The 25,813-nt window shown below is 37.8% G+C and overlaps 1 protein-coding gene and 1 pseudogene across 5 annotated transcripts in view; one reads left to right on the forward strand and one right to left on the reverse strand.

Moving 5' to 3' along the window:
* The window catches only part of XIAP (X-linked inhibitor of apoptosis), a 42,999-nt gene that overhangs the window by 5,376 nt on the left and 11,810 nt on the right, over nt 1-25,813 (reverse strand). For 3 of the 5 annotated variants that reach the window (XM_060086732.1, XM_060086733.1, XM_060086731.1), the window contains 5 exons: nt 11,869-12,777; nt 10,663-10,762; nt 8,946-9,024; nt 7,073-7,115; nt 3,090-3,290 (listed from right to left, as the gene is read on the reverse strand). In XM_060086732.1, the coding sequence (XP_059942715.1) occupies nt 3,090-3,290; nt 7,073-7,115; nt 8,946-9,024; nt 10,663-10,762; nt 11,869-12,745 (1,300 nt within the window). In that variant the 5' untranslated portion in view covers nt 12,746-12,777. The remainder of the gene's footprint in view (nt 1-3,089; nt 3,291-7,072; nt 7,116-8,945; nt 9,025-10,662; nt 10,763-11,868; nt 12,778-25,813) is intronic. The other 2 variants (XM_060086734.1, XM_060086735.1) reach the window with 2 other exon arrangements.
* On the forward strand, nt 21,033-22,641 carry LOC132481524 (partitioning defective 6 homolog beta-like; annotated as a pseudogene).

Here is a 25,813-nt window from a genome sequence, read left to right on the forward strand (position 1 = left end):
TGTACACTTAAAAATGGTTCAGAAGGTAAATTTTATGTGTATTTACCACAACTGTTTTGTTTTTGGCTGCGCCGTGTGGCTTGCTGGATCTTACTTCCCTGACCAGGGATGGGACCCAGGCCCTCAGCAGTGAAAGGGCCAAGTCTAACCACTGGACCACCAGGGAATTCCCCACAATTTTTTAAAAAGTAAAGAAAAAAAAAAAAACAAGAAAAAACAGGAACACCGGACCAGAAGTCAGGAAACCTGAATTTTACTCCCAACTACTGAGTGACCTTGAGTAACAACATATCTGCACTTCAGTTTTCTCTGAAGTAATGAAAATTTTATATGATCTTTAAGGTTCCTTTCATTCCGATTGTTTGTGATTCCATGTTTGCAGACCACAATGGATGAAATGTCATGCCTACCAAACAAAGATATCATGAACTCCACTTTTCCTACCTTATTTCAGGCTTGCATACAGACACTTACTTGAGATGGTGATAGTCTGGGCATTCTTTCCAGACTAATAGTTTACCTCTGGCAATTACTTCACTCTAGCCTTTAGAGTAACTATTGGGTTCTTTCCTTTCCTGAGGTACCTTTCCCCTTCTACTTCCTACAAGGCCCCCTTCTAGGTCGGGAGGTTCTGGCACATAGCAATAAAGGCAACAGCTAGATAATCTTTGATGTTATTTGCTAATATTTTTACTACATTATTTTAAACCACTTCTAGAATAAACTGATGTTGTTAATGTTCCTATCAGAGCAGATTCAAGTGGAAAGACAGACTGATAAGAAATGTGTATGGGTTATTTGATTTTTACATTATGTTCTGTAATATACACATAAGGATTAAAGCAAGTGCCTTAGCACACACATGAAATAAAGGGCTTTATATCATACTATGTTGTTTTTAAAAAGAAAGAAAAAAAGATACTAATTTGGTACTATCTTTAGAAGACTGGGGTATTCTCTGTCACAGAGCCAATGGGATAAAAACTAGTATTGAATCTAGGATTTCTCAATGAGTAATAATAACATTGTACTTTTTTCTAATAACTTCCATCTGCTTTACTTCAATTAGGCCCACCCTCTATTTTGTATAGAATTAAAAGATTCTTAGTGCCAGTCTTTCCTCATCAGCTTTTGGGAAGAGAAATAGACAGCCGTCCTCCATGAGAAGACAGCCTGTAACAATTACTTGCCTCTCAATTTTGTGAGACTAAGGAGAGATCATGTGATGAATTCTAACCCATGCCCCTGAGAGCTGGCATTTGTTTAGGCCCTCCTTCCCACACTACCCTGGCTTGCAGTCTCAGTAATGAGAACCCCCCACCAACTCCCGTTGGATAGAGGACAAACATGCCCCAATGCACTCTGTCCCTTGTTCTCTTCCTACTGCAACCCACTAAATCTTTCTGTTGTAAACACCTCCAGGTATAAAAACTAACACCTTATTGTCAAACTTAATTAAGCTTGAGTTGTGGTTAAGGGGAGAATGGCACAATCACTTGTATCACGAAGTAAATGGTTTGTTTCACCATCACCAAGACACGTGGAGCTATTATAGGTTTAAAATACATGCATCTTTAAGGAAAAAGATGCTTTCTTTTACATCAACTAATGTAATTTAAAACATCATTAATGTTATACTGTTTTATGACTTATGTAATTATCTGAATAATGTTTCAAAAGCATCTGAAATAACCTAAAGATCAAAAGGGTCTTTAAGGTTAAAAAAAAAAGTGAACTTTTAGGTTCATTAGCCCTTGGAGAGTTCTCATCTTTTGATATAGGTGGTCAAAAGCTTAGAGAACGATTATAATAAAGTACCCCAAGAATGTATTCAGTTTGATAACTTTTCTTTAACCTCCAATGTTGTTGGCAAGCTCTAGAGTAGCTGTCATCCTTAAAGGAGAAACTTGTATTTTTTATCTTTCTTTTTCCTAAAAGGAGGTTATATACTTCTCTTCTACATTATTTAATACACTTTCTATACATGATTCATAGTATTAAGATGCCATTAATTCAAGCTCTATTAAGCAATATGACCCCTTTATATATTTATATCATATGAAATGTTGCAGAACACTCTAAATCCAAAGAGTTTCAACTACAAAACTTATAGTCTACACACAATGATAAAAGTTAGTCTTTGTTGTTCTTTATCTAAAATAGAGCATAAACTCACACTTTTAAAATGAATGGATCACTGGATCTTATTTGGACCCTGAGTAGAACAAATGAACTGTAAATACATTTTAAGACAATGAGGAAAATTAAAACCAACTGAATTTCAGATGATATGGAGTTACTGTTAATTTTGTTAAATGTGACAACAGTATGTTATGGGCTAAATGTCTGTCTCTCCAAAATTCATACACTGAACCCCTAACCCACTGTGTGATGGTACTTGGAGGTGGGGCCTTTGGGAGGTAATTAGGTTTAGATGAGGTAATGAGGATGGGACTCCATGATGGGATCAAGGTCCTTATAAGAAGAGGAACAGAAAGCAGAGTGCTCTCTCTCTTGGCCATGTGAGGACTTAGAGAAGGCAGCCATCAGCAAGCCTGGAAGAGAGTCTTCACCAGGAACCAAATCTGCCTGCACCTTGGTCTTGCACTTCCCAGGCTCCAGAACTATGAGAAACAAATGTCTGTTGTTTAAGCCACCCATTTTACAGTACTGTTATAACAGTCTGAGCAGATTAACACACAGTATTAAGGTGATGTTAAAAGAAGTCCCTATCTGTTAGATATTTATTGAAGCATTTATAGGTAAATGATATTTATAGGTAAATGATGTCTGGGATTTACTCTGAAATACTACAGCAAAGAAAAAAAGGTGGGGGAAGAAGTGAAACAAGATTGGAAAAGTGTTGATAATTATTGAAGATGGTCGATGCGTACATGAGGGTTCATTATACTATTCTCTCCACTTTTGAGTATGTTTGACAGTTTTCATAATAAAAAGTTTTAAAAAAACATTTATCCTAACGGGAATATGAGAGGAGGGAAATGAATGGGCCATAAAGTCATGTAAGATACTATCCATAATGAAGTGATGTTAGGTGTGTCTTGCTTTTTAAAAACAGGCATGCGTACCTTTCTGTAATGAAGTCTGACCTGATTCATCTTGTGTATTGTCTTTCTGAGCACTCACTAGATCTGTAACCAGAACCTCAAGTGATTTATAGTTGCTCCCAGATGTCTGAATTTTTTCCTCCATTATTTTCTTAATGTCCTTGAAACTGAATCCCATTCGTATAGCTTCTTGTACCATAGGATTTTGGAATATGGTATCATCTGAAATGAAAATTGGTGAGGAAAAGGATCATAGAGTTTAATTATTTTCATGAACATAACTCAACAGCAAAGTATAATTAAAAAGAAAAATTTAAGCAACAAGCAAAAAATCAAAACCAGGGACTCCCCTGGTGGTCTAGCAGCTAAGACTCTGCGCTCCCAATGCAGGGAGCCCAGGTTTGATCCCTGGTCAGGGAACTAGATCTCACATGCCGCAACTAAAAAAAAAAAAAAAGGATCCCAAGTGCCGCAACTAAGACCCAATGCAGCCAAATAAATAAACAACAACAACAAATCAAAACCAAACTACCAAACCAAAGTTGCTTTGGGAAGAGGATTTAGAAATATCTGGGCATTGAAGAATCACTTTCAGAATCTTACAACAGTTGAAAATGCAATGAGTATGTATTTTGTAGCATTATGAATTGAGATTAGGTGCTTTAAAGACTACATGAACAGTGCAAGATAAGGTAAAACAGATAAGAAAAGGGTTAAGTGCTTCAAAAATCTGAAAAGCGTGGATGTCTTTAGTGAATCACCAGCAATTATTTTGAAAAAATCATGGGAAATAGAGGAAGACTGCAGTCTGTGACCTTGAATGTATCAGTTTCCTATCTCTCTGACTTAGTTTCTGCAGCTGGGGGTGGGTGTGGACTAGATAAGGCAAGAAAGCAAATAGAGTCACTTTAATGACACTCAAAGTAGGAATACAGATTGTGTAGTGATGTGCTAAAAGAGGAGACTTCTCCTGACTCATCAATTCCACTCTTCGGTATTTTTTTTTTCTTTTCCACGCCGCACAGTTTGCAGGATCTTAGTTCCCCGACCAGGGACTGAACCTGGGCCCTGGCAGTGAAAGCGCCGAGTCCTGACCACTGGACTGCCAGGAACTTCCCCACTCTTGGGTATTAAAAATGAGTACATATATCCACCAAAGACATACACAAGAATATTCACAGCAGTGTTATTTATAACAGGCCCAAACTGGAAACAACTCAAATGCCCATCATCAGGTGAATGGATAAGTAAATTCTGGTATATTCAAATATTACACAGCAAGAAAGAAAAATGAACTACTGCCACAGACAACATGGATCAATCACATAGATATGATAAACAAAACATCATCATAATGATGAACCAGAGACAAAAGAGTGCATACTGTATGATTACATTTTTAAGATGTTCAAATCTAATCTATGGTAATAGAAGTCAGAATATAACTTGAGGGTGGATATTGATTGGGAAGGGGCCTGAAGGAGCTTTCCAGGGTGGTGGAAATGTTCTATATCTTGATCTGGGTGATGGTTAGATGGACCTCTACCTCATACCATATACAAAAATGAACTCAAAATGGATGAAACACCTGAATGTAAGAGCTAAAACCATAAAACTCTCAGAAGAAAACACAGGTGACCTTGGATTAGGCAATGATTTCTTAGATATGACACCAAAAGTATAAGCAACAAAAAACAGACAAATTGAACTTCATCAAAATTAAGAAGTAATATGCTTCAAAGGACACCAACAAGAAAGTGAAAAGACAACCCACAGAATGGGAGAAAATATTTGCAAATCATATATTTGACAAGGGACTTATATGTATAATGTATAAAGAACTAAAATATATAAAGAACTATTACAACTCCATTAATAAAAAAAAAGTAACCCAACTAAAAAAAGGGCAAAGGAGATGAACAGACATTTCTCCAAAGAAGACATACAAATGGCCCATAAGCACATAAAAAAATGCCCAACATCATTAGCTATCAGGGAAATGCAAATCAAAACCACAATGAGACACGCTTCACACCCACTAGGAGAGCTGTAATAAGGAGACAGACAACAAGTGTTAACAAGAATGTGGAAAAACTAACTGAAACCCTCATACACTGCTGGTGGGAATATAAAATGGTGCAGCCACTTTGGAAAACCATCTGGCAGTTTATCAAAAGTTTAAACATAGAGTTACCACATGACCCAGAAACTCCACCCCTAAACATATATCCAAGAGAACTAAAAACATATGCCCACACAAAAACCTGAACACAACCGTTCATAGCAGCATCAGCATCATTCATAATAGCCAAAGAGTGGAAACACCCCAAATGTCCACTGACTAATGAATGGATAAACAAAATGTGGTATTATCCATATAAAGGAATATTTTCCACCATAAAAAATAATGAAGTACTCATATATGATAAGGGTTGAACTTATATGACTGGATGAACCTTGAAACCACACATTATCACTCCATTTATATGATACGTCCAGAATAGGCAAATCCATAGAAACAGAAGTAGATAAGTGGTTGTTTGTGCTTGGGGGTCGAGGGGCCGCAATGGTGAATGACTGCTAAGGAGTATGGGGTTTCTTTCTGGGGTTATGATAATGTTTTGCAATTAAATAGTAGTTATGGTTGTACAACCCTGTGAATATACCAAAACCCACTAAAGTGTATACTTTATACGGGTGCAATTTTTGCTGTATGAATTATATCTTCATTTAAAAACACTAATCCTAAACCAGAGCAAGAGCCTTACTAGGCATAAAAGGAAGAGTATGCAGTATAAGGATGATTATTATCAAGAAATGTTATAGAATCTTTGTTTCTGGATAATTTCAAAAATACTGGCTGGAATAAATGATTTCTTAAACTGTATTATTTATGCACATTACAAAACCTTAATCAAATAGTATCAAATTGGCTCTCCTTCTCTAGCATATGTATGAATATATATAGTATTCTCTTGCCTTCTAATCCTTAAGATACTAAATAGATGATGTTATGAGTATAGGGAGTGGGGAATCACCAGACATATTCTAAATTAAACTTTACCACTTTTTTTTTTTTTTTTTTGCGGTATGCAGGCCTCTCACTGTTGTGGCCTCTCCCGTTGCGGAGCACAGGCTCCGGATGTGCAGGCTCAGCGGCCATGGCTCACGGGCCCAGCCGCTCCGCGGCATGTGGGATCTTCCCAGACCGGGGCACGAACCCGTGTCCCCTGCATCGGCAGGCTGAATCTCAACCACTGCGCCACCAGGGAAGCCCAACTTTACCATTTTTGAAACATGATGCCTAGGTTGAGAATGAGATCTGTAGTGTGATGTAGGATTCAGAAGACCTTATTTACAGTCCTAGTTCCACTAATGCTTTGTAATGTAACCGTGGGCAGGTCACTTAACCTCTCTGTTTCTTCATCTGAAAAGTGGGATAACAATATCTTCTTTGTTTCACATAATATCTTTCTGTGCACACTTTAGTTTTTAAAGATGCCTATCATGAGTAAATAATCTTTGTGATAAAAATCCTCTACCTCTCTAAAAGGTAATAGGAGGTAAACAAACCAAACCATACTCCTTTGTGAAGAAGCTGGGGAAGGCAAAAAGATGGCATGGGATAAGGAAGCAGGAAGGTTAGGGCTGATCATAGTGATGGCACATTAGTAGAGCACTGGATGCACAATCCTGGCTAACTAAAGAAACCCCATTGACAAAAATACACTTAACGCTTTTTGTGATTTTAACAGAAATAACAATGGAGAGCCTACAGCTGTTCCTCTCGAACTTGGAAAAACTGTCCAACCTCTGAACCAATGTTCCCAGTATATAAATATCCAACTTAAATTTATAGGCACTTCATTAATTCTTAAGTCTACAGCAATCTCATCTAAAAGATATATACCTTGAAAGAATCAGTTTACCTTTCCACCTTATAAATAACAAGTATAATAAATTGGCAATGAAATTAAAGTATTTATTTTAATAAGAATATTTACCAATTCTTTTAGTTAATGATGGTGTTTTTTCAGCAGTTCTCGTCTAAAATAGAAATATGAATTATAAGTTAGAATTCCTTTTGGTAGAAGACAATTACTTCAATTTGAGAAGTTATGTTAATCATGAGTTTATAAATTAGTTTTATTCCAGTTCAACATATGAATATTCACAAGAGGCATATAGCCTGATGAAGCTAGAAGTTAAAAGATCATCTAACCCAATCCATTCACTTTACAGACAAGAAGCTGAGGCTCAGGGAGATTAAACAACTTGATTGAGGCAATACAGTTCATGGGAGGGCCATAATGGCAACTCTTGTGTCTCATTCTAGTCCAGGGCTCTTTCCACAAAGTACTGATGCCTTGGCCACCCCAGGCCACACTATCAATATAGATACCTTTTTGAGATTTTAAATACTGTCTGTGAAAAGTTAAAGACTAGTAGTACAAAACACATTATACAATTCTAATTTCAGAAGGCTGAGGGATTCAAGTGTTTTAGTTCTTCAAGCCCATTTTCGCCTACAGTGATACTTAAATCAGTTCATCCTGATTCCCTTTTCACAAATTTGCTTTAGCTTAAGAAAAACGAGCACTCTTCAAGATCTCCCCTTTAAGCTCACCATACATTACTGTTTTACTTTAAAAATTTTTATTTTATATTGGAGTATAGTTGATTTACAATGTTGTGTTAGTTTCAGGTGTACAGCAAGGTGATTCAGTTATACATATACATATATCTATTCTTTTTCAAATTCTTTTCCCATTTAGCTTATTACAGAATATTGAGCAGAGTTCCCTGTGCTATACAGTAGGTCCTTGTTGGTTATCTATTTTATTTTATTTATTTATTTTAATAAATTTATTTATTTTTGGCTGTGTTGGGTCTTCATTGCTGTGCGCAGGCTTGCTCTAGTTGGCGGCGAGCTGGGGCTACTCTTCATTGGGGTGCGTGGGCTTCTCATTGCAGTGGCTTCTCTTTGTTGCAGAGCACAGGCTCTAGGGGCACGGGCTTCAGTAGTTGTGGCACAAGGGCTCAGTAGTTTTGGCACGCAGGCTCAGTAGTTGTGGCTCATGGGCTCTAGAGCACAGGCTCAGTAGTTGTGGCGCACGGGCTTAGTTGCTCCGCGGCATGTGGGATCTTCCCAGACCAGGGCTCGAACCCATGTCCCCTGCATTGGCAGGCGGATTCTTAACCACTGCACCACCAGGGAAGTCCTAGTTATCTATTTTAAATATAGTAGTTTGTATATGTTAAACCCAAACTCCTAATTTATCCCCCTCCCCACCTTTTCCCTTTGGTAACCGTAAGTTTGTTTTCTAAGTCTGTGAGTCTGTTTCTGTTTTGTTACATAAGTTCATTTGTATCATTTTTGCTCACTGACTTCCTTTTGGTCACACATACCTTCTTTTGGTGTCTTAACACCTCCATCAAGCCTTCTGCCCTGGGGGCGATTCTGTTTCTTCAGGTGATTTTGCATAACTCTCTTCTGAACCATTATATTTTGCTTAGCGGTGTAGCAGAGTTCTATTTTTTAACAACTACTTTTTAAAGACTGTTTAGGTACACAGTAAAATTGAGGGGAAGATACAGAGACTTCCCATGTACCCCTTGCCCCAACACATGCGTTCCCTCCCTCATTATCAACATCCTTCCCAGAGTGGCACACTTGTTAAAATCAGTGAACCTACACTGATACGTCATAATCACCCGAAGTCTATAGTTTACATTAGGGTTCACCCTTGTTGTTTTACATTCTATCACCATACACTATTAATCTAAAATACTACACTGTGAATTTTATACCAAGAAATCATTGCAAAACAAATTATGTAATATCTGAAAATATATATTCTACAATATGTGACTTACCAGAGACTCCTCAATTGAATGGGTTAAATGAATGTTGTTTATGTATTCTTGTCCCTTCTCTTCTAACAGATATCTACACCTAAACAAATAAAAGGTTAAACTTTAGTAGCTCATAAATTAGTAAAGTATAATTAAAGATATAACCTCCATCATCTTAATTAACTTGCTTTTTGATATTTCTAAGGAGCCACAAAATAAAATGTTACTCAATTCCCTATTAAACTATCATTTTAAGGTTAAAAAAATGTTCCATTTGTTATCCTAATATGCTAATGTCAGTACAGCAAAAATATCAACTTGAGAACTTTCAGCTTTTACACAAGTTATTAAATTAGCACCTTGACATTTAAAAACAAGTTTTAAGTATTCTTAATGAGTTTTATTTAGAGATTAACCAATTGTACACTTTAAAGGAATTCTTTAGGCTTTCAGCCTTTCCTTTTAAGGCTGTTTAAGGTTAAGATTTATTTTCAAATGATCATTCTGAAGTTTTAAGTTGTACTATTTTGTAGGCCAAAAATCCACATCACTGTACACTGTACACATCTGTGTACTTTATTTTAAAGAGGCAACATGGCAAAGAGACGTTTAGAATATGTCATCATTCTAAGATGCCACTGAGTGTAAGCAGAATGCTTATATTATGTACTACCACTGCCAATTAAATTATGACCCACCACCAGATGTGTCCTGATTTCAGAGATCTGAAAACGTGACCAACTGTGTGCCTTAGAATCAGCGAGATTCAGTAATATTTGTTAGAGGGCGTGATGGATTCTTAAGGAATCTCCTTGGCAATGTGGGCTCTCATGCCCATCATTAAAGAGCCTACTTCCCGCAGTGGATAAGAATCTGCCTGCAATGCAGGGGACACGGGTTCGACCCCTGGTCCAGGAAGATCCCACATGCCGCAGAGCAACTAAGCCCGTGCGCCACAACTGAGCCTGCGTGCTGCAACTACCGCAATGAGAAGCCTGCACACTGCAATGAAGAGTAGCCCCCTCTCACCACAACTAGAGAAAGCCGCACAGCAACAAAGACCAACAAGGACAAAAAATTTTTTTTAATTTAAAAAATAAAAAAAATAAAGAGCCTACTTCCAACAACAACAAAAGCATACATTCCTTTTTTTTAAAAAAAGTAATTAATTAATTAATTTGGCTGCGTTGGGTCATCGTTACTGCACGGGGGCTTTCTCTAGTTGCGGCGAGCGGGTGCTACTCTTTGTTGTGGTGCGCGGGCTTCTCATTGCAGTGGCTTCTCTTGTTGCGGAGCATGGGCTCTAGGTGCACGGGCTTCAGTAGTTGTGGCTCACAGGCTCAGTAGTTGTGGCGCATGGGCTTAGTTGCTCTGCAGCATGCGGGATCTTTCCGGACCAGGGCTCAAACCTGTGTCCCCTGCTTTGGCAGGCGGATTCTTAACCACTGCGCCACCAGGGAAGTCCCATACATTCCTAATTTGGTGTTTAGAAATAGAATCATCTGAACGTCATAGATGTGATACATAAGTAATAAATGGTTTGGTCACTGGAGAAGGCTTAGGTGTTTTTTTTAAATGTATATAAAGTAGGTGACCCCATTTTTATAAACCTGGTGTGAATTTCAAATTTCAATTGGTGAAGGCAAAAATAGCTGACGTGAAAAGTTATTCAAGTCTTCCCACTGCTTATGTACTGTCCAACTTTGCCTGTCACTGAAGGAACATTTAAATACCTTACCCTGGATACCACCTAGCATGTTGTTCCCAAGGGTCTTCACTGGGCTTCCAATTAGTTAGCCCTCCTCCACAGTGAAAGCACTTTACTTTATCACCTTCACCTAAGAAACACACAAGTAAAAATACATGTATTTGGGCAATTACAAGCTTACCCCAAAATATCCTTTTAAATACTATAAAATTAAGCATTTCTAAATTACATGAAAGTCTCATAGCTTAAAGAAGATATCTGAATTCACATCTAAGTAACAGATAAGATCATTTGAGGAGGAAATACACACTAAATTCACTGATTCAATTTGAGGTATTTTACAGAAGACAAAAATAAAATTTCCCAATTTTTATGTGAAAAATCACAATTGTTTTAACATATGTCATTTGGGGCCATCAATACTACATTTACTTTTTCAAACTGTGAAACTTTAACAATAAAGTTCAGCATAATGAAATTACAGGATAAGTTTCTCTAAGGTTATAGCTATATGACACTAAACAAACTTTAAAGATTGCTATATAGTACTAAGTAAATAAAATATTGAAATAACTTGTATTTTGTATTTTGGCACTATTCAATCTTAAAGTAACTGGGTCAGATATATAACGGTATAATTTTTCTGAATATTCCTGGAAGCCATCACACTAATGGCCCTTCCTTCCCTACTGACATGTCTACAGCAGTCCATTTGAAAAGTGCTCATTTTAAGCAATAAGGCATCTTTCGAATATACAGGGCGGCTTTCAAATATATAGTCTATGTACAAAAGGCAGGTATCAATTTTAACATCAGCCAAGGTAAACTCCCTAATGTTAACTCTTCTTATAGGGTTGTTATGAGGCATAGAGAAAATGCATGTAATATACGTATTGAGCACATATAGTAGGTGTGCAATAAATTATAGTTAGTATTACTATCAGACCTACTCTTCTATCAGGGATATCTATCATCTTTTGCATGTCATTCTTCTCCAAAACACAATTACATAAAGATAAATATGACTCATAATACGGTAATCTTTTCCACGTAAATTCAGTGGTTATATTACAGATTCAACATAAGGGTTCACAGAATAATACTAATATACATAATGATGTCAGCCTACACCTAAATATTTACCAGTTCAGGGGGCAAATGGCATCTATTTACTTTTTAGGAGCCCTGGGATAGTTGGAAAGTTATTTATTAGCCTAATTTTATAGTAAAGTTTACCTAAAGCATAAAATCCAGCTCTTGCAAGCTGCTCCTTGTTAACTGAGTATATCCATGTCCCAAATGTAATGATCCGTGCTTCGTAATCTGCCATGGCTGGATTTCTTGAAGGATTTGTTGAATTTGGGAAATTCCTATCGGAACTCACGACATCAGATTCACTTTGAATATTAAAATTCCGGCCCAATACAAAGAAGCAATTAGGAAAGTGTCGCCTGTGTTCTGACCATGCACGATCACAAGGTTCCCAATTTTTCAGTTTCCCGCCACAACAAAAGCATTGTACTTGATCATCAATACCCGTGTAGTAGAGTCCAGCACTAGCTAACTCTCTTGGGGTTAAGTGGGCATAGTCTGGCCAGTTCTGAAATGACTTTAATCTAGCTTCTTCACTACACATGGCAGGGTTCCTTGGGTATATGGTGTCTGATAAATCTACAACCTGTCCAGTTCTCAAAAGATAGTCTGCATGAGTCTCAGATGGCCTTTCTAAAACAAAATGATTTCTGTTTCCCAGATAGTTTTCAGCTTTGTACTGACCATTTTGGACACCAGGATTTGTAGGCTGTGCAGCATTACTTTCGAAATAAAAGCCATTGATAAATCTGCAATTTGGGGATACTTTTCTGTGTCTTCCAACTGCTGAGTCTCCATACTGCCATCTATCTACTGCTGCATGACAACTAAAGCACCGCACGGTGTCTCCTTCACCAGTGTATAGAAAACCAGCTCGTGCTAGTGTTGATGCTGAAACAGGACTACTACTTGGAAAATTAGCAAAAGTTTTCAATCTATTAAACTCTTCTACAAATTCTTCATCCTTACTGATGTCTGCAGGTACACAAGTTTTAGATCCTTCAAAACTGTTAAAAGTCATCTTCTCTTGAAAATAGGACTTGTCCACCTTTTCTAAAAAGAGAACATTACATTAGGAAATCCAAACGTGTCAAACACAAGCAATATACTTTTGATATTAGGCGTTAACAAATTACCCACTGATGACACAATATTTAAGAAACATTCTAATTCTAAATACTAGAATTCTACATTACCACATGATTCAGGTTATAAAGTAAAAACTAGCAGTTTTGTTTTCTCTTTTAGAGGAAAGTAATATTTAAGCAGGTAAATCAGAACTATTCATTTTAAGTGCCTATTTTACATAAATATGAAAACTATGTGATGCAGAATATATTAAAATTATTAACCATGTAAAATCATTAATTAGGAAAAACATGAAAGAAGCATAAAATATGCAGATTCTTGAAGTCTATGCATAATTGTTATAATGGATCATTGTATATTCAAGGCATCTAAGTTCAGTTTTTACAATTAAAAAAAAGAATGTTCAGAATGTCAATGAATTTTTAATATTTCTTTATTGATTAGCAAAAGATAAGTTTTATTCACAATGTTGGTTCCAATGTATTCTTTAAGAGCATCAAATGTTTATGATTTTCACGTATAAACAGTCCATTTTTGTTAGAATTGGATCATTTCAAATGTATATAATACTGCCCTCTAGAGGGTGGCACAGGAAAAATACTAAGTGCTTGTAGACCTTAACTGCAGTTACTTTTGCTATCAACTGCCCACGGTCAAGAAACAAACTGTTCAAATGGAAGAGAAGTACTATTGTAGCCTCATTAGAGCTGCCAAATTACAGCTGTGTAATATTTAACCAAGATAAAATACTAAAAGGAACTGGTTGGATTATGAGAAGAGTGGCCAAGATAATTTATCCTCCAAACCTGAACTCTTTTGAAAGTGAAAAATGATGCTACTAATAATTACATTGGGACAAGAGGCACAAATAAGGGTTGCCCCAGGCAAACCTGGTTCTCTAGAACCTCACACTGTTCCTGACACTGTGCTCAGTACATGCTTGCCAAATGCAAAATAAAAGAATGGTCACAGGGGGCTTCCCTGGTGGCGCAGTGGTTGAGAGTCCGCCTGCCGATGCAGGGGACACGGGTTCATGCCCCTATCCCGGAAGATCCCACATGCCGCGGAGCGGCTGGGCCCGCGAGCCATGGCCGCGGAGCCTGTGTGTCCGGAGCCTGTGCTCCGCAACGGGAGAGGCCACAGCAGTGAGAGGCCCGCGTACAGCAAAAAAAAAAAAAAAAAAGAATGGTCACAATGACTCTGTCTCTACTTCATATGTATAGTAACTGATTTCTTAGGAAGAATTAGCAGCTCTTTGGGCATTATGTTGGCACAATATGTCTTGGAACATCATCTCTCTTGGAGTTAATGTTCAACAAAAGGCTTCTGTCTTGCAGGCTGGCAATGGACTTCAGTCTTTCCTGGACCCAATTTACAATGGTATTAATTCATATACACCTCAAGAGCTGAGTTATATCTGCATACAACAATTTTTGGAAGGCAGCCTCCATGATTTTTGATTATTGTTTCCCAGACGTCTGAAAACATTCCAACACTAGCTTCAAGACTCTTTGTTGAATCAGCATAAGGTAGATGACAAAAACCAAGATTCAAAGAAACCAAGGCTGGCTGATAGGCTAATGAGATAAAATAGGGATATGTGTAAAGTCTTATATTCTGACTTTAAAAATCTGTGGTACAACTAAAGGAAGATGGGATATTGGTTTGGAAAGAAGTCATGTGAAGAGAAACCTCCAGATTAAAATCTTGGGATTTGAGTTGATTACAAACTCATCATGAGCCAACATTACATGGCAGCTAAAAAACTTGAAGTAACTTCAGTCTGCATTAACGTACAGGTGTGCAAAATCCAGATTCAATTCTGCTACATACTGAGTATTATTTTTAATTCTGAACACATTTTAGAAGGGACATTAACAAAGTCCATTCCATAGAGAGCAATCAGGATGATGAAAATGGTATCCTATGAAGAATAGTTGGAAGAGTCAAGTATTTATCTCAAAGGGAAAAGAAAATTGTAGGGAGAGGGGTGTAGAGGATAGAATAACTATCTAAAAGGCAGTCATGTAGAAAAGGGATCCAAATTCTGTTTAGCTTGAGGGCAGAATTAAAGTTAATGAATATAATTAAAGCCAGCAGACTTTAACCCAATACAGGGATGAACAGCTACAACAATCAATATCAGTATAAAATGGATTGGATTGTCTTGTAGCTTATGAATTCCTCTCATCACTGGAAGGGACTCTGGCATGGACTAGGAGACAGGATTAAACATTTCTAAGTCTATCCTGAAGAATAAATGCTGAATATAATCTAAAACATATGAAAGTTACCTTCTCTGAGGTGGTTAAGTTTTGTATCTCAGGTCAATCAAAATAGAAGTGTAAAATCAATGATCTATTCTCATTTCATAATAGTGAATATTTTGCATGGTTCAAGTAGTCATCCCATTTCAGATAATATTAGATAAAGCTCCATCATTCAACACTAGCAGGAGAATCTCTATTTGAAGCTTTCAAGTGGAGACCTCATCTTCCCAGGGGTTATTTCCATACTAATAGTTTAGATTTCACTGTTTTGAAAAGCAGATATTTATTCAGAAGCATTCAACTGAAAACTACATATACATTATCAGAGTGTGAGCTTTTGGAGAAGGATGAGAAAACAGAACTACCTGAAAGGTTAAGACTAAAAGAGAGAAAACCGACTGACAAAAGACAGAAACCTTGGGACTGGAGGAAAGTGCCAAAAGAAAGGGATGGGAGGTGATTTTTTAAAAAAAGTATTTAAGTGAAATGCAGGTGGGAAAGATGATATTTAGAAAATAAGTATATGTGGGGCACAGGAATACAGAAGAAAATGAGGTATGAATACCGGAGAAGGTTTTGGATGTGAAAATGTCAGAGTGGAATAAAGTATGCTGAGGTAACTTAAGGTCTCTTTGTGAAAGCATATTCAGGCTTTGTACCGGGTAAGGAGAAAGGTAAGAAGGCACACAGAGAGAAAGATATCCAAGAAAGCTTTGACATAAAGGGGCCAGGCAGTCAGAAATCTTGAGGGAACAGTGGTTGGGAAAAATGGCACTCTGAAAGCCAACACTGGCATAAAAAGAATCAGGAAGCGGTGGTACATGTTTATATGAGGGGTATGGAAGATTTCAAGATGGTGAGATGTTGTGTTTAAAATATACATATAATGATGACCCAAAACCTATGGGATGCAGCAAAAGCAGTTCTAAGAGGGAAGTTTGTAACAATACAATCCTACCTCAAGAAACAAGAAACATCTCAAATAAACAACTTAACCTTACATCTAAAGCAATTAGAGAAAGAAGAACAAAAAACCCCAAAGTTAGCAGAAGGAAAGAAATCATAAAGATCAGATCACAAATAAATGAAAAAGAAATGAAGGAAATAATAGCAAAGATCAATAAAACTAAAAGCTGGTTCTTTGAGAAGATAAACAAAATTGATAAACCATTAGCCAGACTCAACAAGAAAAAGGGAAGAAGACTCATATCAACAGAATTAGAAATGAAAAAGGAGAAGTAACAACTGACACTGCAGAAATACAAAGGATCATGAGAGACTACTACAAGCAACTCTATGCCAATAAAATGGACAACCTGGAAGAAATGGACAAATTCTTAGAAAAGTACAACCTTCCAAGACTGAACCAGGAAGAAATAGAAAATATGAATAGACCAATCACAAGCACTGAAATTGAAACTGTGGTTAAAAATCTTCCAACAGGGCTTCCCTGGTGGTGCAGTGGTTGAGAATCTGCCTGCCAATGCAGGGGACACGGGTTCGAGCCCTGGTCTGGGAAGATCCCACATGCCACGGAGCAACTGGGCCCGTGAGCCACAGCTACTGAGCCTGCGCGTCTGGAGCCTGTGCTCTGCAACGGGAGAGGCCGTGACAGTGAGAGGCCCGCCCACTGCGATGAAGAGTGGCCCCCGCTCACCACAACTAGGGACAGCCCTCGCACAGAAATGAAGATCCAGCACAGCCAAAAAAAAAAAAAAAAATCTTCCAACAAACAAAAGCCCAGAACCAGATGGCTTCACAGGCGAATTCTATCAAATATTTAGAGAAGAGCTAACACTTATCCTTCTCAAACTCTTCCAAAATATAGCAGAGGGAGGAACACTTCCAAACTCATTCTATGAGGCCACCATCACCCTGATACCAAAACCAGAAAAAGATGGCACAAAAAAGAAAACTACAGGCCAATATCACTGATGAACATAGATGCAAAAATCCTCAACAAAATACTAGCAAACAGAACCCAACAGCACATTAAAAGGATCATACACTATGATCAAGTGGGGTTTATCCCAGGAATGCAAGGATTCTTCAATATATGGAAATCAATCAATGTGATACACCATATTAACAAGCTGAAGGATAAAAACCATATGATAATCTCAATAGATGCAGAAAAAGCTTTCGACAAAGTTCAACACCCATTTATGATAAAAACACTCCAGAAAGTGGGCATACAGGGAACCTACCTCAACATAATAAAGAACATATATGACAAACCCACAGCCAACATCGTTCTCAATGGTGAAAAACTGAAACCATTTCCTCTAAGATAAGGAACAAGACAAGGTTGTCCACTCTCACCACTACTATCCAACATAGTTTTGGAAGTTTTAGCCACAGCAATCAGAGAAGGAAAAGAAATAAAAGGAATCCAAATCAGAAAAGAAGAAGTAAAACAGTCACTGTTTGCAGATGATATGACACTATACATAGAGAATCCTAAAGATGCTACCAGAAAACTACTAGAGCTAATCAATGAATTTGGTAAAGTAGCAGGATACAAAATGCAGAAAAATCTCTTGCATTCCTATACACTAACAAAAAATCTGAAAGAGAAAATAAGACACTGATGAAAGAAATTAAAGATGATACAAACAGGTGGAGGGATATACCATGTTCTTGGATTGGAAGAATGAACACTGTGAAAATGACTATACTACGCAAAGCAGTCTACAGATTCAATGCAATCCCTATCAAACTACCAATGGCATTTTTCACAGAACTAGAACAAAAATTTCACAATTTGTATGGAAACACAAAAGACCCTAAATAGTCAAAGCAATCTTGAGAAAGAAAAACAGAACTGGAGGAATCAGGCTCCCTGACTTCAGACAATACCACAAAGCTACAGTAATCAAAACAGTATGGTGCTGGCACAAAAACAGAAATATAGATCAATGGAACAGGATAGAAAGCCCAGAGACAAACCCACGCACACATGGCCACCTTTTCTTTGACAACGGAGGCAAGAATATACAATGGCAAAGAGACAGCATCTTCAATAAGTGGTGCTGGGAAAACTGGACAGCTACATGGAAAAGAATGAAACTAGAACACTTCCTAACACCATACACAAAAATAAACTCAAAATGGATTAAAGACTGAAATGTAAGGCCAGACACTATAAAACTCTTAGGGGAAACCATAGGCAGAACACTCCATGACATAAATCACAGCAAGATCCTTTTTGACCCACTTCCTAGAGCAATGGAAATAAAAACAAAAAATAAACAAATGGGGGCTTCCCTGGTGGTGCAGTGATTAAGAATCTGCCTGCCAATGCAGGGGACACGGGTTTGATCCCTGGTCCGGGAAGATCCCACATGCCGCGGAGCAACTAAGCTCATGCACCACAACTACTGAGCCTGCGCTCTAGAGCCTGCAAGCCACAACTACTGGAGCCCACATGCCACAACTACTGAAGCCTGTGTGCCTAGAGCCCGTGCTCTGCCACAAGAGAAGCCACTGCAATGAGAAGTCCGTGCACCACAACAAAGAGTAGCCCCCGCTCACCGCAACTAGAGAAAGCCCGCACACAGCAACGAAGACCCAACGCAGCCAAAAATTAAAAAATAAATAAATTTGTTTTAAAAAAATAAACAAATGGGACCTAATGAAACTTAAAAGTTTTTGTACAGCAAAGGAAACCATAAACAAGACAAAAAGACAACCCTGAGAATGGGAGAAAATATTTGCAAACGAAGCAACTGACAAAGGATTAATCTCCAAAATATACAAACAGCTCATGTGACTCAATATCAAAAAAACAAACAACCCAATCCAAAAATGGGCAGAAGACCTAAATAGACATTTCTCCCAAGAAGATATACAGATTGCCAAGAAACACATTAAAGGATGCTCAACTTCACTAATCATTAGAGAAATGCAAATCAAAACCACAAAGAGGTACCACCTCACACCAGTCAGAATGGCCATCATCAAACATTCTATAAACAATAAGTCATGGAAAGGGTGTGGAGAAAACAGAACCCTCTTGCACTGCTGGTGGGAATGTAAGATGATACAGCCACTATGGAGAACAGTATGGAGGTTCCTTAAAAAGCTAAAAACAGAACTGCCACATGACCCAGCAATCCCACTACTGGGCATATACCCTGAAAAAACCGTAATTCAAAAAGAGTTATGTACCACAACGTTCATTGCAGCACTATTTACAATAGCCAGGACATGGAAGCAACCTAAGTGTCCACTGACAGATGAATGGATAAAGAAGACGTGGGACATGTACACAGTGGAATATTACTCAGCCATAAAAAGAAACGAAATTGAGTTATTTGTAGTGAGGTGGATGTACCTAGAGTCTATCATACAGAGTGAAGTCAGAAAGAGAAAAACAAATACTGTATGCTAACACATACATATGGAATCTAAAAAAAAATGGTTTTAATGAACCTAGGGGCAGGACAAGAATAAAGACCCAGAGGTAGAGACTGGACCTGAGGACACGGGGAGGGGGAAGGGTAAGCTGGGACGAAGTGAAAGAGTAGCACTGACATATATACACTACCAAATGTAAAACAGATAGCTAGTGGGAAGCACCCGCACAGTACAGGGAGATCAGCTTGTGCTTTGTGACCACCTAGAGGGGTGGGATAGGGAGGGTGGTAGGGAGACGCAAGAGGGAGGGGATATGGGGATATATGTATACATATAGCTGGTTCACTTTGTTATACAACAGAAACTAATACAACATTGTAAAGCAATTATACTCCAATAAAGATGCTAAAAAAAAAGCAAAACACTCAGTTACAGGTAACTTGTTACAACAGCTATAGGAAACTAACTCACATTGTTTCTATTTCTTTTTGGTTAGACTCTGCCTAAATGTTGAGGATTTCTTTTAATTTCTCTAGTTACGTTCCTCTTTGGACAAGTGAGTATAATTTAATCAACTGGATTTCATCTAACATCTACATCTGTCAAGCAACTGGGACTGCTAACATATTACCAGCGCATGTTAGCCAAGTGATACCTATTTAAAATAGGACTGAGATTACTTTTATAACATAACAAGTTAATTTAAAAATTTACGACTGCTTTAAAGCACAGAAAACCTTTTATTCTAAGAGGGAAAGATTTTAAAATTCCTGGGGAGGGGCTTCCCTGGTGGCACAGTGGTTAAGAATCCGCCTGCCAATGCAGGGGACACGGGTTCGAGCCCTGGTCCGGGAAGATCCCACATGCCATGGAGCAACTAAGTCCGTGTGCCACAACTACTGAGCCTGCGCTCTAGAGCCTGTGAGCCACAACTACTGAAGCCCGCACACCTAGAGCCCGTGCTCCACAGCAAGAGAAGCCACCGCAATGAGAAGCCCGCACACCGCAACGAAGAGTAGCCCCTCCTTGCCACAACTAGAGAAAGCCCGCACGCAGCAACAAAGACCCAATGCAGCCAAAAATAAAATAAATTTGAAAGAAATGTTAAAAAAATAAAAGGCTTAATAAGCTTCAATGAACAAAATAAAACATACATATACCTGTACATATACATACACACAGTATACGTGTGTGTGTGTGTGTGTGTGTGTGTGTGTATTTATTTAGCCTAGTCAGCTGGGTAAAGATAGCCATGGGCGTGTGCCAAGGAGAGGAGACTGACTGCTTCTCTAGCAATAATGTGGGAATATGGGGAGTTGGAGGGGAGAAAAAAACACACAGAAAACCCACTTACCTGGTATTTGCACACAATACAAAAGTTTCTATTTCCCTTAGGTTTTTATTATTAAAGTTGTCAAATATATAGAACAAAGGTTATTTTAAATGGGAAAAGGATATAAAGTAGGATGTATATCTGACTGCAACTGTGTGAAAATATATACTCATAGACAAACCTGGAGGTAATTTTTAATATATGGGTAAAATATGTTGGTTAAGGTGACAGGATTATAGGTGACCTTTTTCTCCAAAATGTCTTTAATAATATTTTTACTTAAAGCCTCTCCAGTTAGCACCACTGGCCTGGGTCAGGAGCCTGGTCATGGGGAAGGCAGCCGAGAGCAAAGAGGTGGATGGGCTAGTTGCCCCCTCATCCTCCTCCACCAGGGTTCTGCAGTCACCAAAGCAGAGGGAGACAGGATGGAGTTGTGTCTCCACTTGCACCACAGACAGGCTGCCCCAGCCACCCTGTGGAGCTCAGCATTGAGACCCAAGCCACCTCTGCAGGTGCATTTGGTGAGTTGCAGGCTCCTGGGCTGCAGCCCCTGCACTCAGCATGACTGCGGCTGCCAGGGCATCCTGGAGAAGAGCAGGTTCGGCACTGAATTTCATCAGTTTTTGATAGAAAGAGCAAAACTTGGACATTTTGAGAAGTTTTATGGATTACTGCAACATGTTCATAAGATACCTAATGCTGACATTTTATTAGGCTATACGGACATCCAGGGATACTTACTATCTATAAATAAAGATGATAATTATCACATAACTGCTTCAATATCCAACCTGCTGCTTAGGATTTTTACACAGAAAAAAAGGAAGAAGCAAACAGTGCCTTTGGTACAGACATGCTAATGAAGAAGGAAAATGTTTTAACCAATGTTCTGTCAACCAGAGAAAAAAGCCAGATCTAGTTAATTGGTATGCACCAAGACTTCAGGTGTGTCTTCTATTACAGATGTTGACATTCCCCCAGAAACACACCATAGGATTAGTTCATCTTCACAAACACAACAACACTGAACATTCCCTAGGGACTCTATAGCTGGGATGGTTTCATTCTAAGGGAGACACTACATGGCTTAGAGAAGGTCCGAGGGATCTTGTGTGTGTGTGTGTGTGTGTGTGTGTGTGTGTGTGTGTGTGTGTGTGTGTGTGTGTGTGTGTGTGTGTGTGTGCGTGCTACTTTTGTTTTTTAAATTTTTGGCCATGTTGTGTGGCATGTGGGATCATAGTTCCCCAACCAGGGATTGAACCTGCATTGGAAGCACAGAGTCTTAACCGCTGGACCGCCAAGGAAGTCCCTTCCTCCCCCCACCCACACCCCGCCAGGGATCTTTATATCCTGGCTTATTCCAGGAGGTCTGGCTCGCAGCACAGGACTATATTGGCTGTTAATGATGACGTTTTAGATGTTAATGGTATAGAAGTTTCAGGGAAGAGTTTTGATCAAGTAATAGGATGACTGCAAACAGTTACAACGTCATCATAATAGAAGGTAAGTAAACAGGAGAATAACGTTAGGAACAGTAGGACTTCTGGCAGCTCTAGCCAATCTACTGATAATAGCTTTCTTGGCTATCCACAGCAGATTGAACCAAACGTTGAGCCAAAGGATGAAGATGACATTATTACTGAAGACAGCGGTGTGCCACACTAGATTCCTAAAGCTGTTCCTACTATCAAAAGACTGGAAATGGTTAACCCAAATAGAACAAACTCAGTTTTGAGTCTGGAAAGAATAGTTTTATTCCGTCTAATTAAATGAGTTTAGCACCCCTAGCAAATGGTACAAACAGAATTTGAAACACATGTTCCAGATCAAAAACTCTTAGAAGACGGAACAATCATAACATCATGAAACCATCGTTTGAATGTTTTCTGAGTGAGGATGTCGCAGGACTTGCAAATTTGGGGTAGTTTAGAACTTTTAAACTTCCAAGCCAATGACCTGGAATAGGCATGAGAATAATGTTGCAAGTTTAAAATGTTCTTAAAATAAATAGAAACAGAAAATAGATTAGTGATTGCTTACAGCTGGGAGAGGAGGGGAATGGGGAATAACTGCAAATGGTTACTGACTGGGTTTCTTTTTGGAGTAATGAAAATATTCTAAATTAGATTGTAATGGTGATTGTGCAACTCTGAATATACTAAAATCACTGAACTGTACACCTTAAAATTAATTTTATGGTATGTGAATTATATCTCAATAAAGCTGTTTAAATGCTTTTCAAATAGTAGTTTGGTAATTGTTAGTACAAACTTTGGTGGATCAGAGGTGATTTTAAGTCTAAAACAAAGGGAGCTCTGCTAATCAAATTATATGCTCTTGATATGGAAAACTAGATGCTACAGTACATTTTCAGAACTATGTGAGAGGACTAAATTATTTCTGTTTGAAGTGGTTAAATATTTAACCTGTTACAACGATTCCAGTTAGTTTTTCCTTTAACCACATTCTTTAAATTTTAATGTGAAATCTGATTCTCTTTTGGTACTCTGAGGACCTCAGTTCTTGTGTACCCAGTATTTTATTTCTTAATGTTGTTCTCTTGTCGCTAATTGTTACAAATCATTTTCTGAAATGCATTATTTTCTAACTTCTAAGAAATCAAACCAATTGGCTGTTCTTAGGAGTTTCTTTCCACATTATGAAGCACTGAAGCTATGTTCCTAAATTATGAAATCCTGTGACAGTTTTTCACATTGATGTTTGTCCAGCCTATAGATTATATATTTATAAAATAATTCCAAATAGGTATAATTTATGTTTTAAAATGCAGTTAATTTCACTGACTCTGGTAATATAGGAGACACTCTCCTTTAATTCTTATCCTCATTCCTAATCTCATTGGAAAGCATTCCTTTTGTTTTGGGTGTGTGTATCTATATATATGTTGGTAGGCTTTTGAACTTTTTTAATGTACATATGGTCCCCAACTTACAGTGGTTTTACTTATGATTTTTCCAGTTTATAATGGTGCAACAGTGATACGCATTCAGTAGAAACCTTACTTCGAATTTTGATCTTTTCCTGGGCTAGCACAGTTTGATACTCTGTAGTGATGCTGGGCAGCACGGCGAGCCACAGCTCCCAGTCAGCCCAGGAGATCACAAGGGTCAATAACTGATATACTCATAACTTTTCTGTACCCTACAACCATTCCACTTTCACTTTCAGTACAGTATTTGATAAATTACATGAGACATTCCACACTTTATTATAAAATAGGCTTTGCGTTACATGATTTTGCCCAACTGTAAGCTAATGTAAGTGTTCTGAGCACATTTAAAGTAGGCTAGGCTAAGCTATGATGTTTGGTAGGTTAGGTGTATTAAATGAATCTTCAGCTTATGATACTTTCAACTTAGGATGGTTTTATTGGGATGTAACCTCATTGTAAGTTGAGGAAGATCTGTATTCAAGTAGTGCAAATTGTTTTGGATATAAAATGCACTTAGATTAAAAGGTTTTTACACACAGGACAAACCTGTGCACTTTTTTGTGCAAAGATTTTGGATTTTCTTCAGTGAGATTATTCTGGGAACACTGCCTACACTTTAAGAGAAAGCTGTGGTATTTACCACTGACAAGTAAAGTTTATCTATATTATTTTCATTAGGCTATTTATTTCCCACACATCCACTTAGAACAAGTAAATGTGAGGCTGCGAACTTTCATTCTTTACCTGATTTCTTCGGCATTTATCATTGTACTATGTGCATAAGCACTACAGTATGCATGTATATAGAAATTAAGAATATTATGAAGTTCCTGTGGTTTACAGATAATCCCCCCCCCAAATTATTAAATCATCTTATAGTAGGGCTAGTATGGATGCCTTTGTAACAGTTGTGTGCTATTAAAAGAATGAAGGATCAAATGATTCTCTTTCAAAGGATAGCTTCTCTAAATGGTTAAAAAAATATGAAGAAATAAATTCTGGATTAATTGAAAAAACCCTCTAATGTTAAAGCGATAGAAAAAAAAACCCACGCAGGGAAATATTTTTGTGAGATTTAATATCAGAACACTACTCAGAAATGTATTTAAGTATTAAGCTTTCTAATAAAAATCTTACTTGAAAATTAATAGTAATTTCTTAAAGTGACTACTATTTGGTAGTCAATTATTACAGTATAAGTAATTTTAAAAAACAATCTATCCCATAATATCATGTTTCAGTTATCACAGCATCTTAGAACAAAATAAGCAAGCAGTTTTATATGTGTACAAGACACTGAAGAAAGTAATTTTGAAGATTAATATAAATTTAATTATTTAAGATGGTATACTAGGGAACTATCTCTGATGACTGAAAGTTAACAATTACAAATACTTATTAAATCTCTTTAAGTCAAAGTAGCACCTGAATAACAAATCACTGTTCTTAACAAATAAGCAGCGAAACCTCTAGTCTTTTTCTATTGAGCTCACAGATCTCTACAACCTGCGTTTCACCCGTATGGGCTCTGGAAGAAATTCAGTCACTATAGACTCATTTAATGAACTAAAAATACTTATCATCCCTGCAACCAAGGGCTTTGCTAATCTCTCATCATGAAAAAGCATTTCTTAAGTAACTATATTGACGTGGCACATTAAAAGGGAATTAAATGATTGTTATGGGTTGAACTGTGCCCCCTCAAAACTATGTTGAAGTCCTAATCACTGGTTAAGAATGTGACCTTATTTGGATATAGGGTCCTTGCAGATATAATCAAGTTCAGACAAGGTCATTAGGATGCCCTCATCCAATATGACTGATATTCTTGTAGGAAAAGGAGAAGAAACACAGGGAAGATGGCCATGTGAAGACAGAGGCAGAGACTGCAGTGATGATGTACTGACGAACCAAGGAACACCAAGGATCAATGTCAACACCACAAGCTAAGAGAAAGCCACGGAACAGGTTCTCCCCAGCACCTTCAGAGACATCATGGCCCTGCCAACACCTTGATTTTGGATGTCTAGCTACCAGAACTGTGAGAAAATTAATTTCTTATTTTTTTCTTTTTTTGGCTGTGCC

Source organism: Mesoplodon densirostris, chromosome X, assembly GCF_025265405.1.
Source record: "Mesoplodon densirostris isolate mMesDen1 chromosome X, mMesDen1 primary haplotype, whole genome shotgun sequence".
NCBI lineage: Eukaryota > Metazoa > Chordata > Mammalia > Artiodactyla > Ziphiidae > Mesoplodon > Mesoplodon densirostris.